Below are 23,280 nucleotides of genomic sequence, written 5' to 3'. Positions count from 1 at the left end.
AATGTAAATTTTTTTTTTGTAATATATATATATATATATATATATATATATATATATATATATATATACACAAAGTTAAATAAAATATATAGAGATTAAATAAAAATGTTGGTTTTATACAATAAGAACAAACTAAACAAACTATATTTGCATTCAAAGTATTTCTTTAAAACTGTATTGATATGAATTTAATTCAATACGCATTTACTCAAAAAGATAAAAAATATGTACATCTATAAAAACTATTAGCTATTACTTTTTCTTTATTAAAAAATTGATTAATACATTTAAAAAAAATTTCTTCAAAAAAATTTATTATTTAGTGAAAATCAATACAATGTTTGTTAAATTATTTTGAAATTAAAATTATATATGGCACGCGCGCGCATGTGTGTATGTCGAGTAATATGAAAGTAGAATGAAATATACTTATAAATTATTCAAGTATGGGTCTGTAATTTCTTTAATAAAAGGTAAATTTAATTCTTACTATCTTACGTTAAAAATATTAAAATAAAAATAGAAAATATGTCTAAAGATTTAAAGGAATTTAAATTGAAATTATATTTGTAAATAATAAATATAAATACCTTGAACACGGTTATAATAATATTGTTAGTAATGAGTTGTATTCAAAAGCTAGTTGCCTTAAATATACTGAAATCAAGCTCATAATCTTCAAGCTTTACTCGCATGCAATGATTATAAAAATATTTAATTATGTACGGATTATTGAAGCTGTTACTTCTGATAAGCGGTAAAATTAAGAAACAAAACCTAAATACAAATGACTTTCAAAAAACTTAGAGCACCACATACTCCCAAGATTTTCTAATGAAATTAAATAAATTAGAGAACAAAAATTTAATGGCTAATTTTAAACATTTAATTTCGAAATCAAATATCGGAATGTCATGAGTATCGTGTTATTAAAAAATATAGTATAAAATCATAAAAATTTAATGAGATTTATATAAAATATTAACTATCTTACAAACTTATTATTACGTGAATGAAAAAGTTTAACAAAAAAATTAAAAAAAAAATTTTAGTTTATTGTATTAATAATTGCTAGCGGTAAGAATTATTGGTTACAAAAGTATATATTTGAAATACAAATGAATTTGTAGTAAATTATTCTAAAATATTATTTTAATAAGATAAAAAATTAATTAGAACATTTATCTTTAATGTCGTTTTTCATTTATTTTCAATGATTCCAACACGTATACATACCAAATTAAAAAAATGTTTATTCTTGAATTTTTTATTTTCTATTTATTGAAATATAACGAAAAAAACCGTTAGATCTATCATTAATCATAATACTAGAAGTCGAAATATTGTGGCTAGAAAACTCAAAGAATAGAAAAACTTAGGAGAATATAGTTTTTCAGCAGGCATGTATACCTTTACTTAATAAGGGCGGGTTTCCTGTGGTTCATGTTAAAGAATCGGAACTGCAGTCGCAACGTTAGGTCTTTCCGTACTGTTAGGAAAGAATAACAAATGCGCTGTGAATTAATGTCTGATAATATTTCTCTCTTTCTTTTTGTTTTTGTTTTTATAATAGGGGTAGCGTTTGATAATTGGGATAGGAGCTTTCGTATTAAAGTCCTTTTTATCATTTTTTAGAAGTGACAGTAAACTTTAGAAAATGTTGTAATTTAAATATTTTAGATTGATGTAATGATTTATATGAGTGAATATGCCTCAAAATTAAACGTTTATAAATCAACTTATTTTTAAATAAAATTTATGAAATAATTATTACATAAAATGAAATTAAAAGTGTTCTGTTAAATTTTATTTCACAATTAAATATATTGGTATAGATTTTTTTTGAAACTGTAAAATTTAATAAAATAACATTATTAAATTTAAATGAATCAGCAACTCGACTAATAATATTTTTCAATACAGTTAATTTTGAGGTATTTTCACAGATTTCTAAAGATCATTTTTTTGTTTTTTTTTTTTGTTAAAGTTGTCTGGGCGTGTGTATCTAGAAGAAATATTAAAAAAGCATGTCTCATTTTCACGTCTAACATCTCACTGTGCTCGATTTCTTATTAAATTCAATTTTTTATTATAATAACCTATTTAAAGAAATGATAAAATAAATATAAACAAATACATTATTAGAGTGAAGCCAAAGTAGAAAAATTTGTTGCACAAGACATAGAAAATTCTCGATATTATTGATAAAACTGAATCAATTCGATTTATAATTCGATAATTTGAATTTTACTAATGTATCTTAAAAAAATAAAAAAATAATTATATATTATAAATGAAAATATTTATAAATCTTATGGGCTAAGCTTTAAAACTATATCTATTTTTTATTAATAAAACTAAAATAATAATTTATCGTTATATATAAAATTTTAATGAAAAAAATTTGTCTTAATTTGGATGTAGCATTTATATGATACATTCATTAAATTATATTATTATATTAAACTTTAAATTAAGGACATTTAAGTTCACCTAATCCACATATAACTAATCCTAATACCCACCAATTAATTAGTATATCAAGTAATCACAAACAATATTATTGACAAAATAACATTGAAAATAAATTTGGGCAACGGCTGGTATTTATAAATGATTTAAAAAATAAATAATAAATATGCTATATATATTATTAATTCATTGTTAATTGAAATTGTTCACAATATATTAATCGTTAATTGTTCTAAATTGAATATGTAACAAGAAAAGTGGTCTCGAAGCACCGAAATAAATTTAATAAATTTGTACAATTTAAAAAAAATTTTTAAAAAATTAAGACAAAAACATAATAAGCGTAAGTAGTCATTTAATTCAATGCCCAATATCTAGAAAGTAAATTTATATAATTTTGAAAGTATACCTGAGCTTAGTATATATAAATTTAAACACCTTATTGATCATTCAAATTGCATTAATTACTTTAAATTTATAAATCTCCTAAATTTATTCAAGTATAAAAATTGTTTACTACAGATTTTTAATATGAAGTTATTTAAAATAATAAAAACATCTGTACCAATTGATGCAACTGGAATCTATATGAATTAATTAACGATATAAAACTCAATTTAATCTTTCTCTGATTTATTATTAATTCGCCAAGTAGTAAATTCTTTTAGATGCAGTACCGAAACCACTTATAAAATTTTCGGGTAACAAAACATTTATGAACAATGTTTAAAGCGAGTGCAGTACTCACGCCGACGAGTTAATGTATTAAACTTCAATTTTTTTATCAAACTCGGAGTTCGTAGTACCCACGAAGGTGCCAGTATTCGAATAAGAAAGTTCTAAGTCTTGTGTCTTTTTGCATTCCATGACTTTGGCACGACGAACTATTGATTTAGACAGAATATTAAAATTAAGTATCATTCCAATCTGTGTTTCAATATCCTTCATATAGTACTTTTACGTTTGAAGAATATTTAAGACAAATTGAGTAATTCGGATGTAATTTGAATTATTATACATTAATTTGTCTGGTAACATAACCGCCATAGTATTTTAAAAATATAGACACTTGTGATAATTTATAAATTGTAGTAGTATAACCAGTGTACAAAAAAATTTTTTAATGCATACGCACAAGATTTTGTATTAAAATTTTACACTAAAAATAATTAAAATATTAAAAATATATTTAATTGCTATTACTATGGAACACAATTTGAGCATAATTTTTTAAAATTATTTTTAATTAATTTTAATAGTTTTGTTTTCCCTGAAATTTAAAGATTATGTATTTAATATATATATATATATATATATATATATATATATATATATAATAATTTTGAATAATTATTAATTACTTGTACCGAGAGATTTTTATATATTATCTTTAAATGCACGCATAACTTTTTATCAAAACGAAATATATACAACAAAACTGCATTAGATTCAATTATTATATTACGTTTGTCGACGAAAATAACATCATTAATTTTGATTTCAAACTAATCGATATAATAACCAATTTTTAAATATAAAAGAAAAAATTAAAACTTTAGAATACGAAAGAACATTTAATAGCGGAAATATGCAAAATCTGCATAACAATAAATATATAATAACGTATTATTAGTTCGTAAGAAGAAATTTAAAAATATAAATTTTAGAATACATTATGATTTATTAGAATATTCTAATTTATTTCAATTAATCACTCTATTTTGTATCTATTTTAGAAAAATAATGCTAATTGTATATGAAAGTGTTTTGTCTGGAATATTTTTATAATATGAATAAGTACCTCATTTTTAATAAAAGTTACTCTACACTATTATGCGAATAGCAATGAAAAAGTGAAGTATTAGGTTATATATTACAATGATTATGTAAAAGGACACTGTAATTCATCTTGATTCTTTGAAAAATCATGAATAATAATATGAAAAATAAATTAAAAACGTTAATAGTAGAATGGTTTACAGGAATTGATAACACACTTGATGTGATGTTAATTAAAACAGCACAATTTACACTAAATACATTAGCAGTTTATTTTAACGTGAAATGATTAAAATCATTGTTTCCTTTTTCTATTAAATCATACTAAAATTTTATGATACGGAATAACTATCTATATGACTTACTTCGGCATTCATTTAAAATTGTAAAAAAAGCATATTAAAAGCATAAAGCAAATCTTAATCTTTGTGAATTGTCATTTTATTCTGAAACTTTCATTTGAATAAAATAAAGGCAAAAAAGGGACTAATCATTTCTAATATAAACCTTTTAAATAACATGAAATTCGTACCAGTATAACTAACACTATACTCAGGGTTTTTGTTTCTCTTTACTGAAAAAGGAAAACAAAAATTTAGCCAAAAAGTAAAAAAGAAGAGAGGTCACATAAAATTCAATTTGTTAAATGTATAATAAATTTAAGAAAATGAAAGATAATTGTAAGTATTTAACAAAAATTCCATGAGAGGTATACGTTCAAACACATAATGATTGGTGATTGTATTTAAAAACGTAAAAAGAACATATGTATATTTACATAAAATTAAAAAGACAGTATTATCATCTTTAAAAAATACTTATAAATATATTCATTCACGTTTCCAAATATATAGCAAAGTGATTTACAATTTCTTTTTTTTTTTAATACACGACAAGAAAAACTTAGTGAAATCAGGAATAATCTTTTTACTAGGATATAAACAAAATGATAAATAATGAATTTCATAAATAAAGGATTAAAAAGACATTTTGAGGGTATCATAATTACCTCAAAACTGCTAATTAAATAAAGAATAAATATAGATTTATATATCGGGATGATTGAGTGATGAATTTGTCTAGTAAAGCACTAGGTAAGACTACGAAGCGAATAATGAGAGGCAAGCTTAAAAGCATTTGGTCATATAATCCTCATTGTCTGCCATACAGTTGCTTCCATCTGGAGGAGAAATATGTCTTTTAATAATCAAAAAATGCGTTAAAATGACTATATATTAAGTAAGTCCTGTTGGTTGCTTAAGTTATTCGTTATAAATAAATATAAGATATAATTTCTGTGCGCTTAATATGAATATGAAATTTCATAAACAAATTGCTGGAAATAATTATATAATTAATAGGAATTGATTGATTAAAATTTAATTATATTATAAAGATGCTCTTCAGTTCTTCAGGGCTTATCATCAGCAGCTTGTGAATCGACCTAAATCTGTATATCTATGCTATTTCATTAAATTATAATGATTATGAACAAACTAATTAAAATTTTAAAATTGTACATAATAATAATAACAATAATAACAATAATAATAAATATATGTATAAATCATTACATTAGAATTGGTCAAATTAAAAAATTAGCATACTTACTCCTGTCAATATTTCGTTGAAGATGCGCTGCCACCCGATGTCTTGCGTCGTTAAACTCAAGGTGGAGACCAAGTCGAAGTAATGTTGGATTTTGTTCTACAAGCTGCGTAATTTCCATTTCGATTTTATTACCTAATACTTGAGACCTCTGAAAATTTACAAATTAATTTTATAACTTTAAACATTAAACAGTAACGTAAAAAAAAGAAAAAAAGAAAATAATAAAAATAAAAAAAATTGTCACTAAATATTATCACTAATAACGACAAACCTGGTTGGAACATCTGAACTCTTCGATAGCCTTCGTTTTAAGGAGAGCCTTGACGAGTTTTACTATCACAGATGGGCTTATGAAATTTGTTTCAACGCTAAAATTAATAATGAAACATTACTTTTTATCAAATTTAATTAAGTTGCATGATCCTTCAACTTTAATATTTAATAAATATATATTCCTTTAATTTTATAATGATTTATTATTATTTTTAAATAAACGATGCTTTGATTACTATCAAATAAAAAAGAAAAACATTTACTGAGATTTTCGAAAAAATTTTCTTTCATCAGTATTAAATTTTAATAAGAACTTTGAATCTATTAAAACTACTTTAACTGTATTGTAAATTTTAAATAATCTAATAATCTAATAATCTAAATTTTATATAAACTAGTTAAAAAACTCACTTCAATACTCGTAAAGTCGAATTTTTCTCTATGGCCTCTGCTAATCGTTGCGCAGTCTTGTCTGTAAGTCCTGTATTTGTTAAACTAAGAGTTTCAAGGTGTGTATTATTTTCAAGTGCTTCAAATAGTTGGAAAAATTTTTCATCAGAAATATTCTGTAAATCAAAAATATTGAATATTTATAAATATACTATGTTTACAAATGTCACTGTTAATAACTGATTTTATAAATATATTTCATTACACAGTTTTCAGATCATAAAATTTTAATTCTATATAAAATGCCAAACTTTTTGCTATTACATTAACGTATTGACAGTTGTATATAATTCCATTAAATTTAATAGAACTTAATAGAATGCAATTTGAATACTTCGTTCGATAATAAATGTAATGATTTATATTTTCACGATACTTAATATATCATTAGAAATAATTTAGAAATAGATAATTCATGCTATTTATTATAGCTTAGTTAAACTTAATATCACTGTAGCTTATTTTTAAATACCTTAATATTATTCCAATTTAAATCAACTAGCGTGCGATCGTCTTCACGAGCACGCTTAATGGTTTCGTCAACATCCGTATCGTTAGGTGGATCGATAGGAAAAACTTTCGGCTGACTAGCTTTCGTTACACCATCCCAACCAAGTCCTACTGGTTGTCCAGAATTGAGTAATGATGCATGGTATTGGTCTTGATTCATCATTGAATGGAAGCCAAGAATAGCTACAAGAAATATAGACGTTCAGTGGTTACTATTGTTCAAGTTAACAATATTAAATTTATATTACTTCTTATATTTTTAAATTCTATATAAGTCATAGAATATTAAATTATGAATTACATACAATTTGATTATTATATTATTTTAATTCGCAACTTAATCTCACTTGTATAAAAATAATATTTGAAAAGTATAAAACTGATTTTCTATATTGATAAGACGACAATTATTATTATAATAGTTTGTATAAAATACATAAATGTCGAAAAATTTGTAAATTTAAGCCATACTAATGTGCAAATATTAATAATCTATATATTATATAAAAATCAATTAATACAAAGTTTAATAATTGCCGAACTATCTATTTAAAAAGAACGTCTACTTTTTTCTGTTTTTTTTGTTAAATAGCAAGAAGTTTTTGTTATTAATGATACTTGATACTACACTAATCATGACAATTGAAATGGAATCTAAACAGAAATTTAGTATTAAAGATAGTCATTCCGAAGATGTGTTTGATTTTACGCTTTGCAGATTAGACGATTAAATTGATATACGCCCTCTAGCGTTTCGAAAACTAGTCGCGCGAACATCAGTGAGCATTGGAGATGTAAATAATCATCACTCGATACTAACTACAAATCAACAATAAATTTTATATTTCTTCACTTAGAAATTCAAGTATATTAACAAAATTTTACCTGCTAGATCAATGATTTCATCTTCGCTAGCATTCGTTAAAGCTTGTTCATATTCATCACCAAGGTCAATGGCAATTTGTTCTTCCGCTTCTTTTTCTTTAAGATTTTCTCTTACCGGAGGTACCCACTAAATGAAATCAATTATATGTTCATTAAATTATTTACTTTTTAAGTTAATAAAAATATATTTATTCTAATATTAAAATTATAATCTTGAAGCTATCTATTATCACACTATAGACCTAATAAGATTCATATGGTTTACTCATCATTAAATATATTTCTATCTTAAATATTGTATTAAAAATTTTATTGCTTATGTACTTAATTTTTTTGTTAAAATAAAATTAATTATGTTATGCAACATTTATGTTAAAAAAGTAATTATTCTCTTTCAAATGCTTCTGATTGCATAAATCTCTACAAGTATTGAATTAAAAATGGTAACTTGCAGTAATTAAAATAAATCTGATCAATAATTATGACAAACTAAAAAAAATATAATGTTTAAGTAAATAATTGAAGTAAATGCAGTAAAAGCGACTTAAAATATATTTAGAAGAATAAATGGAAATAAATTAGTTCATACATATATTTAGTTTATTATTTATTAAAATATATATAGAAGAATAAATGGAAATAAATTAGTTAAAACCATCCAGTTTTTATTAAAAAATCTATTTTGATTAAAATTTTTTCATTTTTATTTTAATACGAAGATTTGCAATAAATCAAAATCATGTAAGTAGCCAATATAATTTGTCTATATTTTTCATTTACAAGTATTAAATTAATTATAGTGATTTCAAATATTAATATTTATACATGAAAATACATTATTTACAATATTATAGTTTAATAATTATTAACTAATGATAATTCAATACTCTAATACTATGAATTTACTAACTAATTACTATTCTCATAATGATACAATAATATACAAATCATTAAATATAAGATGTCTCTAGAGGCAATAATGATTTTATTTTTCATTATTATATATATTAAGTATAAATGAAATTTATACATTATTCTACAGACCTTTTTCCCTCGAACGACACCTGGTACATAAGGTTTCAGCTCAGGAATATCAGGTGTTTCCATGGCTTGTTTATTGATGTGCTCGATTAATTTTTTGCGATTTAAAGGTCCAGTTGGATCTTTATCGCACTCATAACTGCAACGTTGAGATGGTGGCATGAAACTATCCTAAAAGATTGATAATTCTTGTCATGGAAATTCTATTATATTGTGCGCTAAAGTACTTTGCAATATAATTTATATTAAATTAATATTTATATTAAAAAATCATTGATATATTTAATACTTACATCGGGATCTACTTCTTTAGCAAGAATATTGATTTCTTCAGGAGTAAGCTGTGATAGTAGTTCATCAACATCAACATCATCATACTCACTCAAATCCTTGCCATAAAGTTTGGCTGCTGTTGTCATGGTGGTTTTTTTAGTTGAAGCGGAGGTCTGTAAAATTGAGTCTACGATTAATTTTATTTCATGATTGATGTAAAGTACTTTATACTAACAAATTTCTTATCTTCATATTTTTGTATCATAAATATCATTGTAATACAATCGAATTCTAATACAATCGAATATATATCTTCAATTATATATCTTTATTTTACAATAGGGTATAAATATTAAACATGATATTTTTTAACTAATAAATATTCCCAATATATATATATATATATATTTTTATTTTTTATTTATTATATTATAAAATATTTATTTAAAATGTATAATTGTTGAGTGATAATTTTGGAGTATCATTTCAAATTAATCAAAATGTACCAAATTTTCATTTTTGTAACAAACATTAAATTATGAATTTCCATTACCGTTATAATTAACCAAAATATTAGCAAATGTAAAATATGATTTGAGGTGTATAGCATTATAAATGAAAATTATTTTATAAAATACATACTTAAATAATTAATATTATAATATAAGCATTTATAAAGTATTAATATTCGGGTTATTTTATATTATAAATTACTATAATATCATTATAATGCAACTAGAACAATAAAATTGACAAAATTCAAATTAATTGTAAAAATTGCTAAATTATCCCTTTAGTCAATCTGTATAAAAATAAAAAATTTATTGCTAATTAAATTATAGAATTAACTTGTAATCCGATGATTTCTCAACATACCTGTAATAATTCCAAAAATGCAAAGAGTCTTTTGAATTTAAATTTAGGCAGGTATATGGCTCAACCTGATAAAATGGAAAAAGATGAAAAACGAGCCCTGCAAGTATTATTCAAGAAAAACAGAACAGAGTACTGGCTCTTAAAATATTCTTTTTAAGTAAAACTAATAGCCATACTTTTCACACCTCAACATTAAAGCCATTCATTGATGCAATGATGTAACCAATCACTTAATTCACAATAAAAGGCCTTCCTATTTAAAAGTAACGCGTTATATGGGCTTCGAGCACGACGTATAGCGCGATATGGTTTTATAAAACAATATTTCCTTAGAGAATGACTTTGTTGGTCTAAGATGCAACGAAAGAGGACACGATCTCTTCAAGGTACAAGAGGATTGATCGAAGTGTATCGAAGGTACAGTACACGCACATGCACGGAGATATTGATGAGCAACACATACCGGGCAACAATCCAAATAACGGCTGATGCCCTTTGGCCCAGATATAATAAATCCGGGGATCGATTTTCATTGACAACTCATCTGCCAAATTGGCAGTTGGACAAAAGTAATTTATCGTGCTCGCAATGGGGAAGTGGCGAATTAAACATTTCCCAAGCGTCACGACCCACGGAATAAGGTAGCTAAGGGGGGCGGCACACTTACCCTCGTACAATTATCCACCGGTTAACAAAATAATCCTTGCCTCCTTACCCGGGAGCGAGAAGACGTTGAGCGTCAAAACCTCACCTAATCCGCGATAATACAGTAAGACGCAGGTCTTACGCACACGCGCGCACGGAAGTGCGTAACTCGGTATAGATGATGTGACACTCGTAAATACGGAGTCGTCACGTACGTGCGATGAAACACAACAGAAACAAAACCACCGAAGTAAGGTTACGGACGATTATGGCACTGAGTGACGGTGACGGCAGCGCCCTTTACTCCTCCCTCACTCTTTCTCACTCTTACACAGACACACACACACTCTCTCTCTCTCTCTCTCTCTCTCTCTCTCTCTTTCTCTCTCTCCCACTGTACTTTTTTCTTTATCTAGCAGACATGCGCGCACACACGCATTCTCGATCGTGCGCGGGACGACGTCTGTATTTCTTATTCGTGTTCGCTCATCCACCGATGCAGAATGCAAACGCGATAACGATGCGACGTTGGATTGGAGATTGTTTTATAAAAAGCGAGGTTAAGAACGACTAATTGCTTATAGCTTCAAACTATTAAGTAATTTTTCGTGAACGACGATGTTAGTCAATTGTTTTAATTGCTTTGCCGATTTCAGTTTTTTTATTCGTATTTCCTTGGGATGATGTTCGTTTATGCAGATGCGTGTAAAATTTTTGGACATTGAAAACATAATAGAAAGCAGGATAGGATTTAATATTAGAATTTATACGTCGCTTTTCATTTTTCCAAACTATCAACTCCAACTAATGCAATTGGTATATACATTAAAATTTCCAAGCTTAATGTATCATAAAAGTAATGATTAAATTTAATGAAGTTTTAAAATGATGATAAAATACATCTTTCAACTGTTTGATAATTCGATAAGTAAATAAAAAAAATCTTCTAAAAGGTACAAATAAAAAATAAGTTTTAATTACAAGATTTATATATAATTATATAATTTATTTATTATACGCTATGATACATTGATACATTGATTATGATTTCATTTAATAATGAACTAAACTAAAGCAATATTCAAATATTGTTTTAAAAATTGTACTACTCTACAATAAATATTATAGTATAAATATTTATCTATATTATTAATACATTATAATTAAATTAAATAATTTCATCAATAAAGTACTATCCATATTTATCTTATTTTTATTTACCTCTCTACGTGAAAATTTCAAATCCGATAATTCGTCATATAATTCTAATTGTATACCCTATACATAATATTGTTAATCTACAGATTTAATAATTTATATATTTCTTAACTTTGAGTTATGGAATAGTTGTTAGAAATACATTTTAAAAATTTCATTGAATATTCATTGAATAATGAAATATTTTATTTACTACAAAATCTGAAATAAATATAATAATTTCTAATGATATTACGTTGAAAAATTCTTTAATGAATATTTAATTACTGAAAATTTAAATGTATAATCAAACTTTTAAAACTTCTTAATCATAAGTTTTCATCCTTCTATATTCAAATAATATTTAAGTTTAATTGGTAGGTTGATAAAATTGAAATAAAATCGAATTTTATAATATCATAATTACAAATAATATATATTTGATATATAAATGGTTTATAATTCATCACAGTATAAACATTTTACAACATTGAACTACATAAATAATAAGGTCACTGAGTAAAAAAAATTAATAGTATTATTGTTTAGATTTTATCCATAGTTGCGTATATTTAATGTTTTCTATTTAAAGTGTTTTTCAGATTTTTACAAATTACAGATGTTTCCTTATATGCACATGTATGTAACACTATATACAATATTAAAACGTAGAATTAAAAATGATTACACATGCGTACACACACGCGCAAGGGCGGAAAATTTCATTCTAAATTCGCTGATAGATTTGCACGCGTAATATGCGAAATTACACATTGTAATACATGTAATTTAAAAAAATTAATATACTTGATATGATGAGTAATAGAACAACAATTGAGGAATTTTACATATGTATATACATACCGTAAATCTGTACTTGTTAATCCATGTAATCAATGGATATTGTGCACGTTAGATAATCATTTGCAAAACTAATTTTTTTAATAATATTATTAATTATATTACACATTCTAAACCTGTTTTTGTTGTAAATAACGAATTCTTAAAAAACTGCGTGTAACAAATGGTATAAACACAAATTTAGTCTTTTATCATTATGATATTTAAATAGTATTAAATACTTTATATCAATTTTTTATTTTATAATATATTTTCTAATTATAATTTTATTTTAAAACAGTTGTAATCATTAGATCAAAATTATTTAAATATAATATCTGAATAATATATCATTTCATTCGTAATATTCGTTACATAATATATCTTTTTAAATAAAACTATGCTTTACATTTTTATATTATAAATATATTTATGAGTTACTTTGTACGTGCAAAGTTGAATCTATTCAATCTCTAAAAAGTGTATTAATATAATTGAAACAAATATTTTAACATCATTATATCTCGTTACATCATTAGCAATTTTAAGATTCAATAGATACAATATAATAAAATAAAATGATAAATAAAAGCATAAATAAAAGCACTTTATAAAGCAATTAATAAATCAACGTATTAAGACTATGTTTATTTAACTTTTGGTTGTAAAGCTATAAATAAATTTTATAATCTTGATTTATGAACAATAATTTTTAATAAATCATTCGTTTTAACAAAATATTCATTCAATTTTTACATTTAATTTTTAGGCAAATGGAAAAAAATTATTTTCTCTTGATATAAAGGTTATTCTTTATATCAAAATTTACATTATATTCTTATCATTATATTACTTAAATCCATGTACAGCCGAATTATCGAAAAACATGGCAAAATATCAACATACTATTTATCATTTAAATTTAATATCGAAATTTCACTATTTAAACGAAGGGGCTGAGCAATTATTAGTTAAAGTATAAAATAATATGGCATAGGAAATATTTCAAAATAAAACAAGAAATCGAATGCATTAAATCATTGCAAAATCAATAGATTTATCCGACAATGATAAACTTTGTTTATATATTTCAAATTTATATTTCAAATTATGACATTATAAATATTATATTAATATGCCAGATTAGTAATTTTATAATATACAAATATGTTACTTTCATTCAAGAAGATATTTTATTTCCTTGATATCACGAAATTATATATATATATATATATAATTGTAGTCAAAGGAAAAAGGATGAGAATACGAAAATTTATTATAGTTTCATTTATATTTTTTATATATATTTTTACGTCATTATTAAGATTTTTAAATGAATTTTCTTTAACATCAATAAAGCTATAATCATATTAACTTGAAATTTCAACTTTTTATGCTTATTAATACATATTAAGATTTACTATGAATCTTCCGTTAAAATAAATGAGTATGTCAATCAGACAAAAGATGTTTTTAAAGTTAATTAACAAAAGCATTCCATGTAAGAAAGTCTTATAGTGAAATTTGTTTTTAATGAACGTATATAGTATTCTGTAATCTGAATTTAATAATGTAACTTTTTTTTACGTTATATATATAAATAAAATCATAGAATTTTCATAAAAGAAAGAGTTAAAAATAATTTAAATATTATTCATGATTTATGCCAAAATTTCGCTGATACAAAGTAATAAAAGTCCATGTATACGCACATAATAATATAATGTTTTAATTCATGATTATCAGAATAATTATACATTACAATAGTATTGTAATAGCAATACAAAAATAATATAATGGTCAGCATAACATCATAATATCATTCAAACATACTTTTTTTCATTTTTTTAACTTAGAATGTATATAAGAATAGAGTAAATTTTAAAGATCTGATCTTTTTAAAATGTGCTCTAATTTTAGGAAAATAGCTAAATGGTTTTTGATATTAAAAAATTAAATATATATATATATATATATATATATATATGTGTGTGTGTATGTATTTTTTTCTCAGCTAATATACTATTATGAAATTTTTAATAAAAATATATAAAAGATAATAATTAAACTTTTATTTTATTTTACAAATACTTGTACATCATGGTAATTGAAAAAATTTATTTGTAATCTATGTCTGTTTTGTTGCTCATTAAGCTTCGAGTAAAAATGAAAAAATTATAATATGCATGAAAATCAGGAGAATCGAATGTCTTGCTTTAATAAAAGAACGCATCGAAAATACTATTATAAATTAATTCAATCCATAATGATTAATATACAACATCTATATTTATCTAATATTATTATTTAAAATAAATAGAACCTTAAAGAAAGAATTAGTAAAGCGAAACTTTTCCACGAAAGCCATTGGTAAATCGAACGGCGATTGAAGGTGAAGAAGATGCGAAACTCGTAGTAAGTGCGAGCATATAAATCCAAAAATCATGAATATAAACACGAGCAAATCATATTTTACCTTGCCGTTTAAAAATATACGGCTCCACGCGCGCTTTCGCTCCGCGCCAAATGTTTGACAACAGATTGCAGCGATGGACTCTTATTCTCATTTATACCCCAATGACGTCATCATTTTTTACTCCTTTTCGCAAAAAATGATTACATCCCTTCGGTCAGCTGTACGTGCTTAATAGTTATTTTAAAATTGCATTTGTGCTTTTGCTCCCTACAGCGTGGTATATAAATATTTACAGTACTTTGCAATAAGCAAATGGAATTTATTATGCATTTACGTTTTGTTATTCAATATAAATTCATAAATCCTTATTTTTATGGATTTAACAAATATTTCAGGTAAAGATGTATTCTAATTTTATCGCAAAAATAGACAAAATATTTTAATGTCTATATGACAAATATAGCAATATTTTAATGTTCTTTTATGTAGTTATAAATAGATTATTTTATGAAGTTTTCATAGAATCTAATGTCGTATTACATAGTTAAGCTTTAGCCGATGTATAGAATTTTTTTTTGTTTTTACAACTTTCTCTAATTACTTAGTTATATCATATACTTTCTTTTATTTTGCTTATACGAACATGGTAGAGGAAATGTCAATTCTTATAAAAAATCTAACATGTTATAAGATATATACTTAATTACAATTAAGTGTTGAAAAACTAAAATAAACATTTTTAATTTTGACAACTATAAAAATTTATATAGAAATAATATATCTCAATAAGCTTATATTTTTTAATAATATGCTATTTAAACATGTTTTTCTTCTTTTTTATAATAAAGAATTTATATTTCTATGCGTACTTATAAAATCCACAAATCTGTCGTTAAAAATTCCTAATATTTCATTGCAATTTATGTTCTTGAATATGTTGAATAAACTTTTTCTTATTTTTCAATATACATTAACTTTTATTTGCTTATTGTAGTGATTTGTAAAGACTCTTTCAGAAAACAAAAACAAAAATAATTGTTTTACGGATCTTTCTTAATTGCTTAATAGGTATTAAAAGTTTCGCTCTAATTATCATTTATAAAACTTTCATTGTGATACAAGTTTGTATGACACATATTTCTCACAATTTATATAATTCATTTCTCAAGTATAAAATCGAATTAATTGAAAATTTCAAATGATTTTACCACGAGATTTAAGGAATTTTTCATTTCAAAATTGCATTATTCTACAAATATTGTATATACTATTTATATTTGTATTAAAAACTGCACTATACATAAGATACAAAAAATAACATAAATTATGTATACATTAAAAATTTTTAATAGTTATTAATTACTTATTGTACAGAAAATATTATTTTATCAAGGAGATTTTGTTTGTATTTTACAAATATCAATTGGCAATATTGTAAACATAATTTCGAACAATCGGCCATCTTATTTTGAGAAATTAATTTAGAATATGTTGATGTCTACACACATAGAAAAATTTTATTTAAAAATTACAATTGTTATAATTATTGAATACAAATTTGTGATTACATAATCTAATTTTTAAATACTAAGTAAAATAATATGTCTTAAGCCATCAGTTCTAATACATAACTAAAATTAATTCAATCATAAACACATTAGGTTTAGGGACATTTAGTTTTTAGGAAATTTAGGGACTTTTAAATTCCTGTAAATCAATATATTTTTAAAACTGTTTTATATGCCTAACTATTTTAATATTTATTTCACGAGTAGAATAATATTATAAATTTTCTTTATTTTGAATGGTTTAATGAATTTGTTATTAATAAAGATAAACAAAGAATTTACGTACATACAGTAAAATCAATGATATTTAAAGTCAAATGCAGTATATGCAGTAATCTTTTTTTTATGTAAAATTCAATTATAGGATGTATATAAAATTTACAAATAAAAATGATACTTTATTCTATTAAAATACAAAAACTCAGCGGATTGACGATAACAATTTCTTATATAATAAATATTTGTTGATATTCATTAATAAAAAAACTAAAATAAAATTTTTTTATAATATTGAAATTATTATAAGTAATTAAAAGTAAAAATTAATCATATAATTTTAGTATACTATAAACTATTCTTTAATTATTTATTTTCGTATTACTTAACCATTTAAATTTTTAAATATTGGACATACATGATCTCTGGACCTTTCAATTCAAATCGTTTTATTCATTCTATCTTTTTAAATAATCTAATAATATGAATATATATTCAAAAGATAAAATTTAATTGTAAGTTCTGATAAATTTTGATTTAACGCTTGTTTTAGCATAAAGAAGCGAAAAAAAGAGAAGAAGCGTTATTTACGATAAAAAATAATTATAAAAAGAAATTATTAGTAATTGTATGTATTATAGTTCTAAACAAAAATTTGCATTAGCTTTTGTATTGGACTTTCACCATTCTGTCATTTATATTTCTGAAACTGAGAATATACGATGAGAGAACAAATAACAATTCAAATAACACAACAGTCATCAACAAATTGTAAAAATATCTGAAAAATTTTAATACAAATTGAAGCTTTTTAATACTGTGAATTAAATTTTTATTTTAATTAAGTGTTAGTTTAAGAATTTAGTCCATTGTTGTTTAGTAAAATGTTATTATATTTTTTATCAAAATTATATATGAATACGTTTGTGTACGCGCGCGCATGAATATATTCATACGTGAATATATATGTACGTATCCATATAAATATAATATTATACATAAATTGTTATTCTTAATCCTGATAACTCATAAATAATTTTATGTAAATCTGTGCATTGATTTTTTTAAAATTATATATCTAATCCATAAAAGACTTGGATAACAGTTCAAATTACCTACAAAGAGTATTGATATAATAATTAGATAACTTGTCATAAGAAAAGAGGATGATTTAATAATGATTTAAAAATGATTTATTAATTTTCAAAGTTTAGTTCAAGCTAAGCTATCACTTTCACTTCTGAAGGGCATCGAATGTATATAAAATTACTGCTATATTGCTTAAATGTTGTGTAAATGTTTATCTTGTAATCTAGTACTTCACAACCATTACATAATGACATTATTGATGCGATGATCGACGCGAATTTTACATTTGATTTTTATCTTTATTATTATTTTTTTTAATATAATAAACGAGCTAATAATGAATATAATAATTACACATATCAATAAGTATTATTGTAAAATATATTAATCGTTTCGTTAAATAGCTCGTTAAGTTTATAGAGATGAGAAAAGCATTATCATGATTTTGAAAGGTCTCGCTGGCCATTAAATCATCTAATAAATTCCATCGATGTACGTGCCATGAGATCATCGAAAAACTCGGGACCCAATTAGATAGTGATATAGGAAGAGCCATCTTCGTCAGACGAGCAACACGATCCGATGAGGATACTCTCGCGAGGATCTCCTTCGATAATTCATCCATAATTGGTTACGAGGTGGCCAGAAGGTGGACTTACGATCGACAGTGCACTTTTGATTAGAGCGCGTCCCGATGGCGGCGCGTCTGTTAGTCCGCGAGAAGCGCGTCGCATTCACCGAAATAGACGCGGAGACCTCCTCCTAAAGCGAGCCTGGCACCGTACCAACGGTCTATACTTGGACATCCCCGCGCAGCAATTATTTATAGGTGAGCGAGGGAGAAGGAGAGTACGGGAGGTAGACTCGCGGCGGCCACTGGCCTTCCCATCTCCAACGCCATCCGCAATGTATAAGCGCCGCTGTTTACCAGCGCCCCTGACCTAGGCCCGTATTAATAATGTGAATGCCGACGACGACGTTGGGACACCCCGGATGCGCTCGCGGACGTCCTACCCGCGCTTCCATGACCCTCGCTGAGGGGGTGGAGACTCGCCGAAGTCAACGTCAATCATTAGACTGACGCGCATTCGACGATGAGTGACAATGCATTTCTCCTCTATTAATGATATACCTGGCATATCCATGACGATATTATACTTGAGCTAGCATGACATGTATCGACAACATGACACGTATATACGTATGTTTATCAAGTACTGCTGGAAATTGGATAGTTGCAGTATTTGCACTCCTACTTTCCTTCGGAAGACTTGTCTCGGCATTGGTCAAAATATCTCCAGAGACTGTCTACTAAATCTGATTCATTCTGCTTCAAACATTTACTCTTTAACTGCATATAGTATTAAGCAAAACTACATAAATCTACAAATGATGATTGGATCGGCTCTTTTAATTACGTTCTTTGAGCTTTAAAATGCCTTTGTTTGTAAATTAAAGTCAAATTTTCGAGAATAAATTTTTCCTACAATTAATCTTATAAGATTTTTAATAAAAAAAAAATCAAACGAAGAAAGAAACAACTAGACAAACAATTATTACTTGCATAAATATTAATTGCCTCGTAAACATCTATAAAATTTAATAGTTAGTAATACTTTTCAAGACTATCGACGCTAGAATTTGCTATTGCAATATATATGTATGCATATGTATCTATACATGTGGCCTTGTTGATAATATACATTATTAGAAAATAATTTTTAATATTTAAATTATAAAATTTGTGTAAATATGTAATTATACACATCCCTGAACTTAAATGCGTATTAAAACAAGCTGATCTCTTGAAAAAATCTATGAATAATATAGAATATATGCTATAGAATTTATTGTTTTTCACATGTTAACAATTAAATGCAGTTTCTATATGCATTAAACTGAGAATTTACTTGACTTGGAAAGTAATTTTTATAAATAAATCAGAAACTTCGATATTTCACCTTTTTTGTGTTATCTATAAAACTATACCTATAGAAATATTGAATTCCAAATATTAAGAAGTATTATTATTAAAAAAAGTATATACATAAATTGCATTGAAAAATTAACAAGTAATGTGAATTTTAGAATGTTATAAAATTTAAATGTCGTTGGCTTTTTAAACTACTGTTACTGTTACTTAAGGCTGTGACTTCATTTAACAGACAGTTATATGTTCATTATTTGATAAAATATAGTTAAAAATAATGAGAAAATCAGATTTATGACTGTTCTTACAAATAATTTTGGCAGTTTTTGACATGATAAAATTTAATGCATATCCGATATTAACGAGATTATGTAAAATATAATTAAATATTATGTAGTTAATTATTATATTTTATAATTAATATATTTTATAGATAGTAGATATCTATCTTTAATATTATGAAAATAATAAAGGAATATTAAAAAATATATAAGAAATCTGAAAAATCTTCTAAAATGTACAAAAATTGCATTCTTTATTTTTCTATAATATTTTAAGAATATAGAATAATCTATTAAATAATATACATATTATAATTACATTATAATGTTCTCTAAAATTCTTATAATTTTTATCTTATAATTTTCTTATAATTCTTATTATTCTTATTATTCTTATAATTGCTGTCCTTTTATTAAAATAACATGTTTAAAAATCTTATATTTTTAAATTATTTATATTGACACCAATATTTTGTTTATTTCTGTTGAATAAGAAAATTTGACTTTTACAACTTATTCTGAATACTACTCTAATTATTCTGAATTTTCATTCTCAGACAATATAGTTTTGAATAACATTCGGATAGAAATTTCAGTGAATTTATTTTAAAACCAGAAATCTGAAAAAATAAAACCTTTGAATCTTTTCCAATAAATTGTTCGAATGAAACAGAAATTCTTTGGCAATATGTGCTCCCAAATGTCTAAATTTGTCGATACATCATATGTAAATAGACATCATTTTATTTATTCTATTCATTTTTTTTATTTCTTTAAAGATAAAAAATAACTTTTTTTAATTTCCCATTCATATTCATTATAAATTGACATTTATAAATTTATAAATGAAATATTCACAATCTTGTGTAAGTAAATAAATATCAAATCACACAAGTTTCCATTCTTTTGTAGAACATTATTTTTTAATAAAACATTAATTTATTATGTTTGTAATGTTCTAAAGTTATTATTAAAGAGTTACATTGTTAATATATGAACAATTGAATAAAATCTAAAATGTATAATAAAAAATTACTATTATTTCCTACATATAAATTTATTTCAATTTAAAATATAGTTTAGATTTAGAGCTTTTATTATTTATGGCATTTCATTATTTTGTTATTTTCCTACTTAAAGTATATTGATATTTATAGTATTTCTTTATGGAAATTAAAATTTATTTCATTTCACAAATTATATTCATTACTATTTGAAAATATATCGAGATCCTAGATTTTAGATTTTCTCTTACTAATTTAGATTAATCATAGAAAAAATAATTGAATGTGTTCATAAATAAATATACTATTAAAATTCTATTCAATGTCATGATTAAAGCAATAAGTTATTGTTTGCCTGAAATTTTTAATAAAAATTAAAAAAAAACAGAAATAATTTTTGAAGGTTACAATTTGTCAAGGTCATTGATTGTTTTCGCATTGTTCATGAGTTTATAAATCCATTTAAAAATAAGAGACCTATGAAATTATTAATTCAAGTGTCCGTGCTTCGATATAACCAAATATACTTTAATAAAGCGTAGTTGGATACTTTTAAGTTTAATAGACGGTAGAGTGAACGAACCCTGTGGTGTAACCGTCATCTATAAGACTTGCGTCCTTGACTTTGAACGGCGCTTTGTCTCATGACCGTCACGGGCTCTAGCACACATATGTGAGACAAGGAACAACGTGAAAAATGCCGAGAAAAGGCAAAAATAAGGAAATGCAAAGGCAACGGATTTTCCGCTTCACATTCTCTTTCCAGACTCATGTGTATATAATTATACAAATGTTTCTGTACACATGCAGTGGTGCGATACAAAATTTTGGATGATAACGAGGCAAAGCGAGACAGGCAACGCCCACAATAACTAGAGAAGATGAGAGAAGGAAACAGAGAGAATATATGTGGTGTGTGAATGTGTGTGCACGTGTGTGTGAATCGTTCTTGCATGAAAGCTCGATGAACCCCATATAGTATTTATAGAAAGGCTCGTTCGTTTCTTCTTTTGTCTGTATGTTTTATTATTTCCCTGTTATGCAACGATTTTAAATTGAAAATTCACTATAATAGAAACAATAAAAGATTATTCTAAATTGCCTTTCGACTAACTAAATTTTGTATCTGATTTAATTTTACAGTAATGGTATTCTATAATTACAGATTAATAATATGTTTACGTAACAAGAATATAAGATAGTCACAATATAATAAATGTATTTCAACAATCAATTTATTTAGCTTGAAATAAATTTTTTATCAATCATGAAGCATCTGTAAGGCTTATTTGATTGAAAGGACTTAGTAACTTAAATATAAATTTATATAGTATTTTATAATTTCAAAATCAATAACATGTACAATTTATTTTATGTATAAAATAAAAATATAATATGAAGTTCATGTATTTATATTTAAAATATAATTTGTACATAAATTTATACATACCTTATATAAATTTTATATAATCCTTTCAGTGGACTATGTAAAAATAACAGCATTTAAGTACGCTCGTATTATATAATAAAATTTAAAAGATAAATCAAGGTTTGTACAAGGGAGTATTTGGCTTAATTAAAACAGTATAGGTTAGTGTTGGAAATTAATTACATTAAATAAAGTCTGTCTATGCGAATATTTCATAATTTATAGGAAAAACTCATAAATTAAATTGTCTTGGAATTTGAGGTTGCAGTTAAATATTGAGTTATATCTACAATTAGAACTGATGAGTAATCTGATTAAAAAAATGTAATATATTAATATAAATAATCTTAATATTGTGTGCTAATATTTAAGGGAGAGGTTTAAAACTCTTAAATATTTTGGAATTTAAATTTTCATTTACACTCAAATATACATTCTCTTCTATATGAGTTTCAAATTAAAATATTTTAAAGCATACGAATAGCTTTTTAAATA

At 24.4% G+C, this 23,280-nt stretch overlaps 1 protein-coding gene across 10 annotated transcripts in view; it reads right to left on the bottom strand.

Annotated features, from left to right (window-relative positions):
• Positions 1-23,280, bottom strand: part of tmod (tropomodulin) — a 102,119-nt gene that overhangs the window by 5,638 nt on the left and 73,201 nt on the right. For 7 of the 10 annotated variants that reach the window (XM_011498466.1, XM_011498502.1, XM_011498510.1 and 4 more), the window contains 8 exons: positions 9,315-9,467; positions 9,025-9,192; positions 7,981-8,107; positions 7,058-7,278; positions 6,547-6,701; positions 6,134-6,230; positions 5,863-6,010; positions 3,210-3,356 (listed from right to left, as the gene is read on the bottom strand). In XM_011498466.1, coding sequence (XP_011496768.1) covers positions 3,238-3,356; positions 5,863-6,010; positions 6,134-6,230; positions 6,547-6,701; positions 7,058-7,278; positions 7,981-8,107; positions 9,025-9,192; positions 9,315-9,467 — 1,188 coding nt within the window. In that variant the 3' untranslated portion in view covers positions 3,210-3,237. Of the gene's footprint in view, positions 1-1,410; positions 1,490-3,209; positions 3,357-5,260; positions 5,432-5,862; positions 6,011-6,133; positions 6,231-6,546; positions 6,702-7,057; positions 7,279-7,980; positions 8,108-9,024; positions 9,193-9,314; positions 9,468-23,280 lie in introns of those variants that run through there. The other 3 variants (XR_912831.1, XM_011498474.1, XM_011498486.1) reach the window with 3 other exon arrangements.

This window comes from Ceratosolen solmsi, unplaced genomic scaffold, assembly GCF_000503995.2.
Source record: "Ceratosolen solmsi marchali unplaced genomic scaffold, CerSol_1.0 scaffold10, whole genome shotgun sequence".
Taxonomy (NCBI): domain Eukaryota; kingdom Metazoa; phylum Arthropoda; class Insecta; order Hymenoptera; family Agaonidae; genus Ceratosolen; species Ceratosolen solmsi.
The sequence above is the reverse complement of the archived record's forward strand: the minus strand, read 5'-3'. Positions and strand labels throughout refer to the sequence as shown.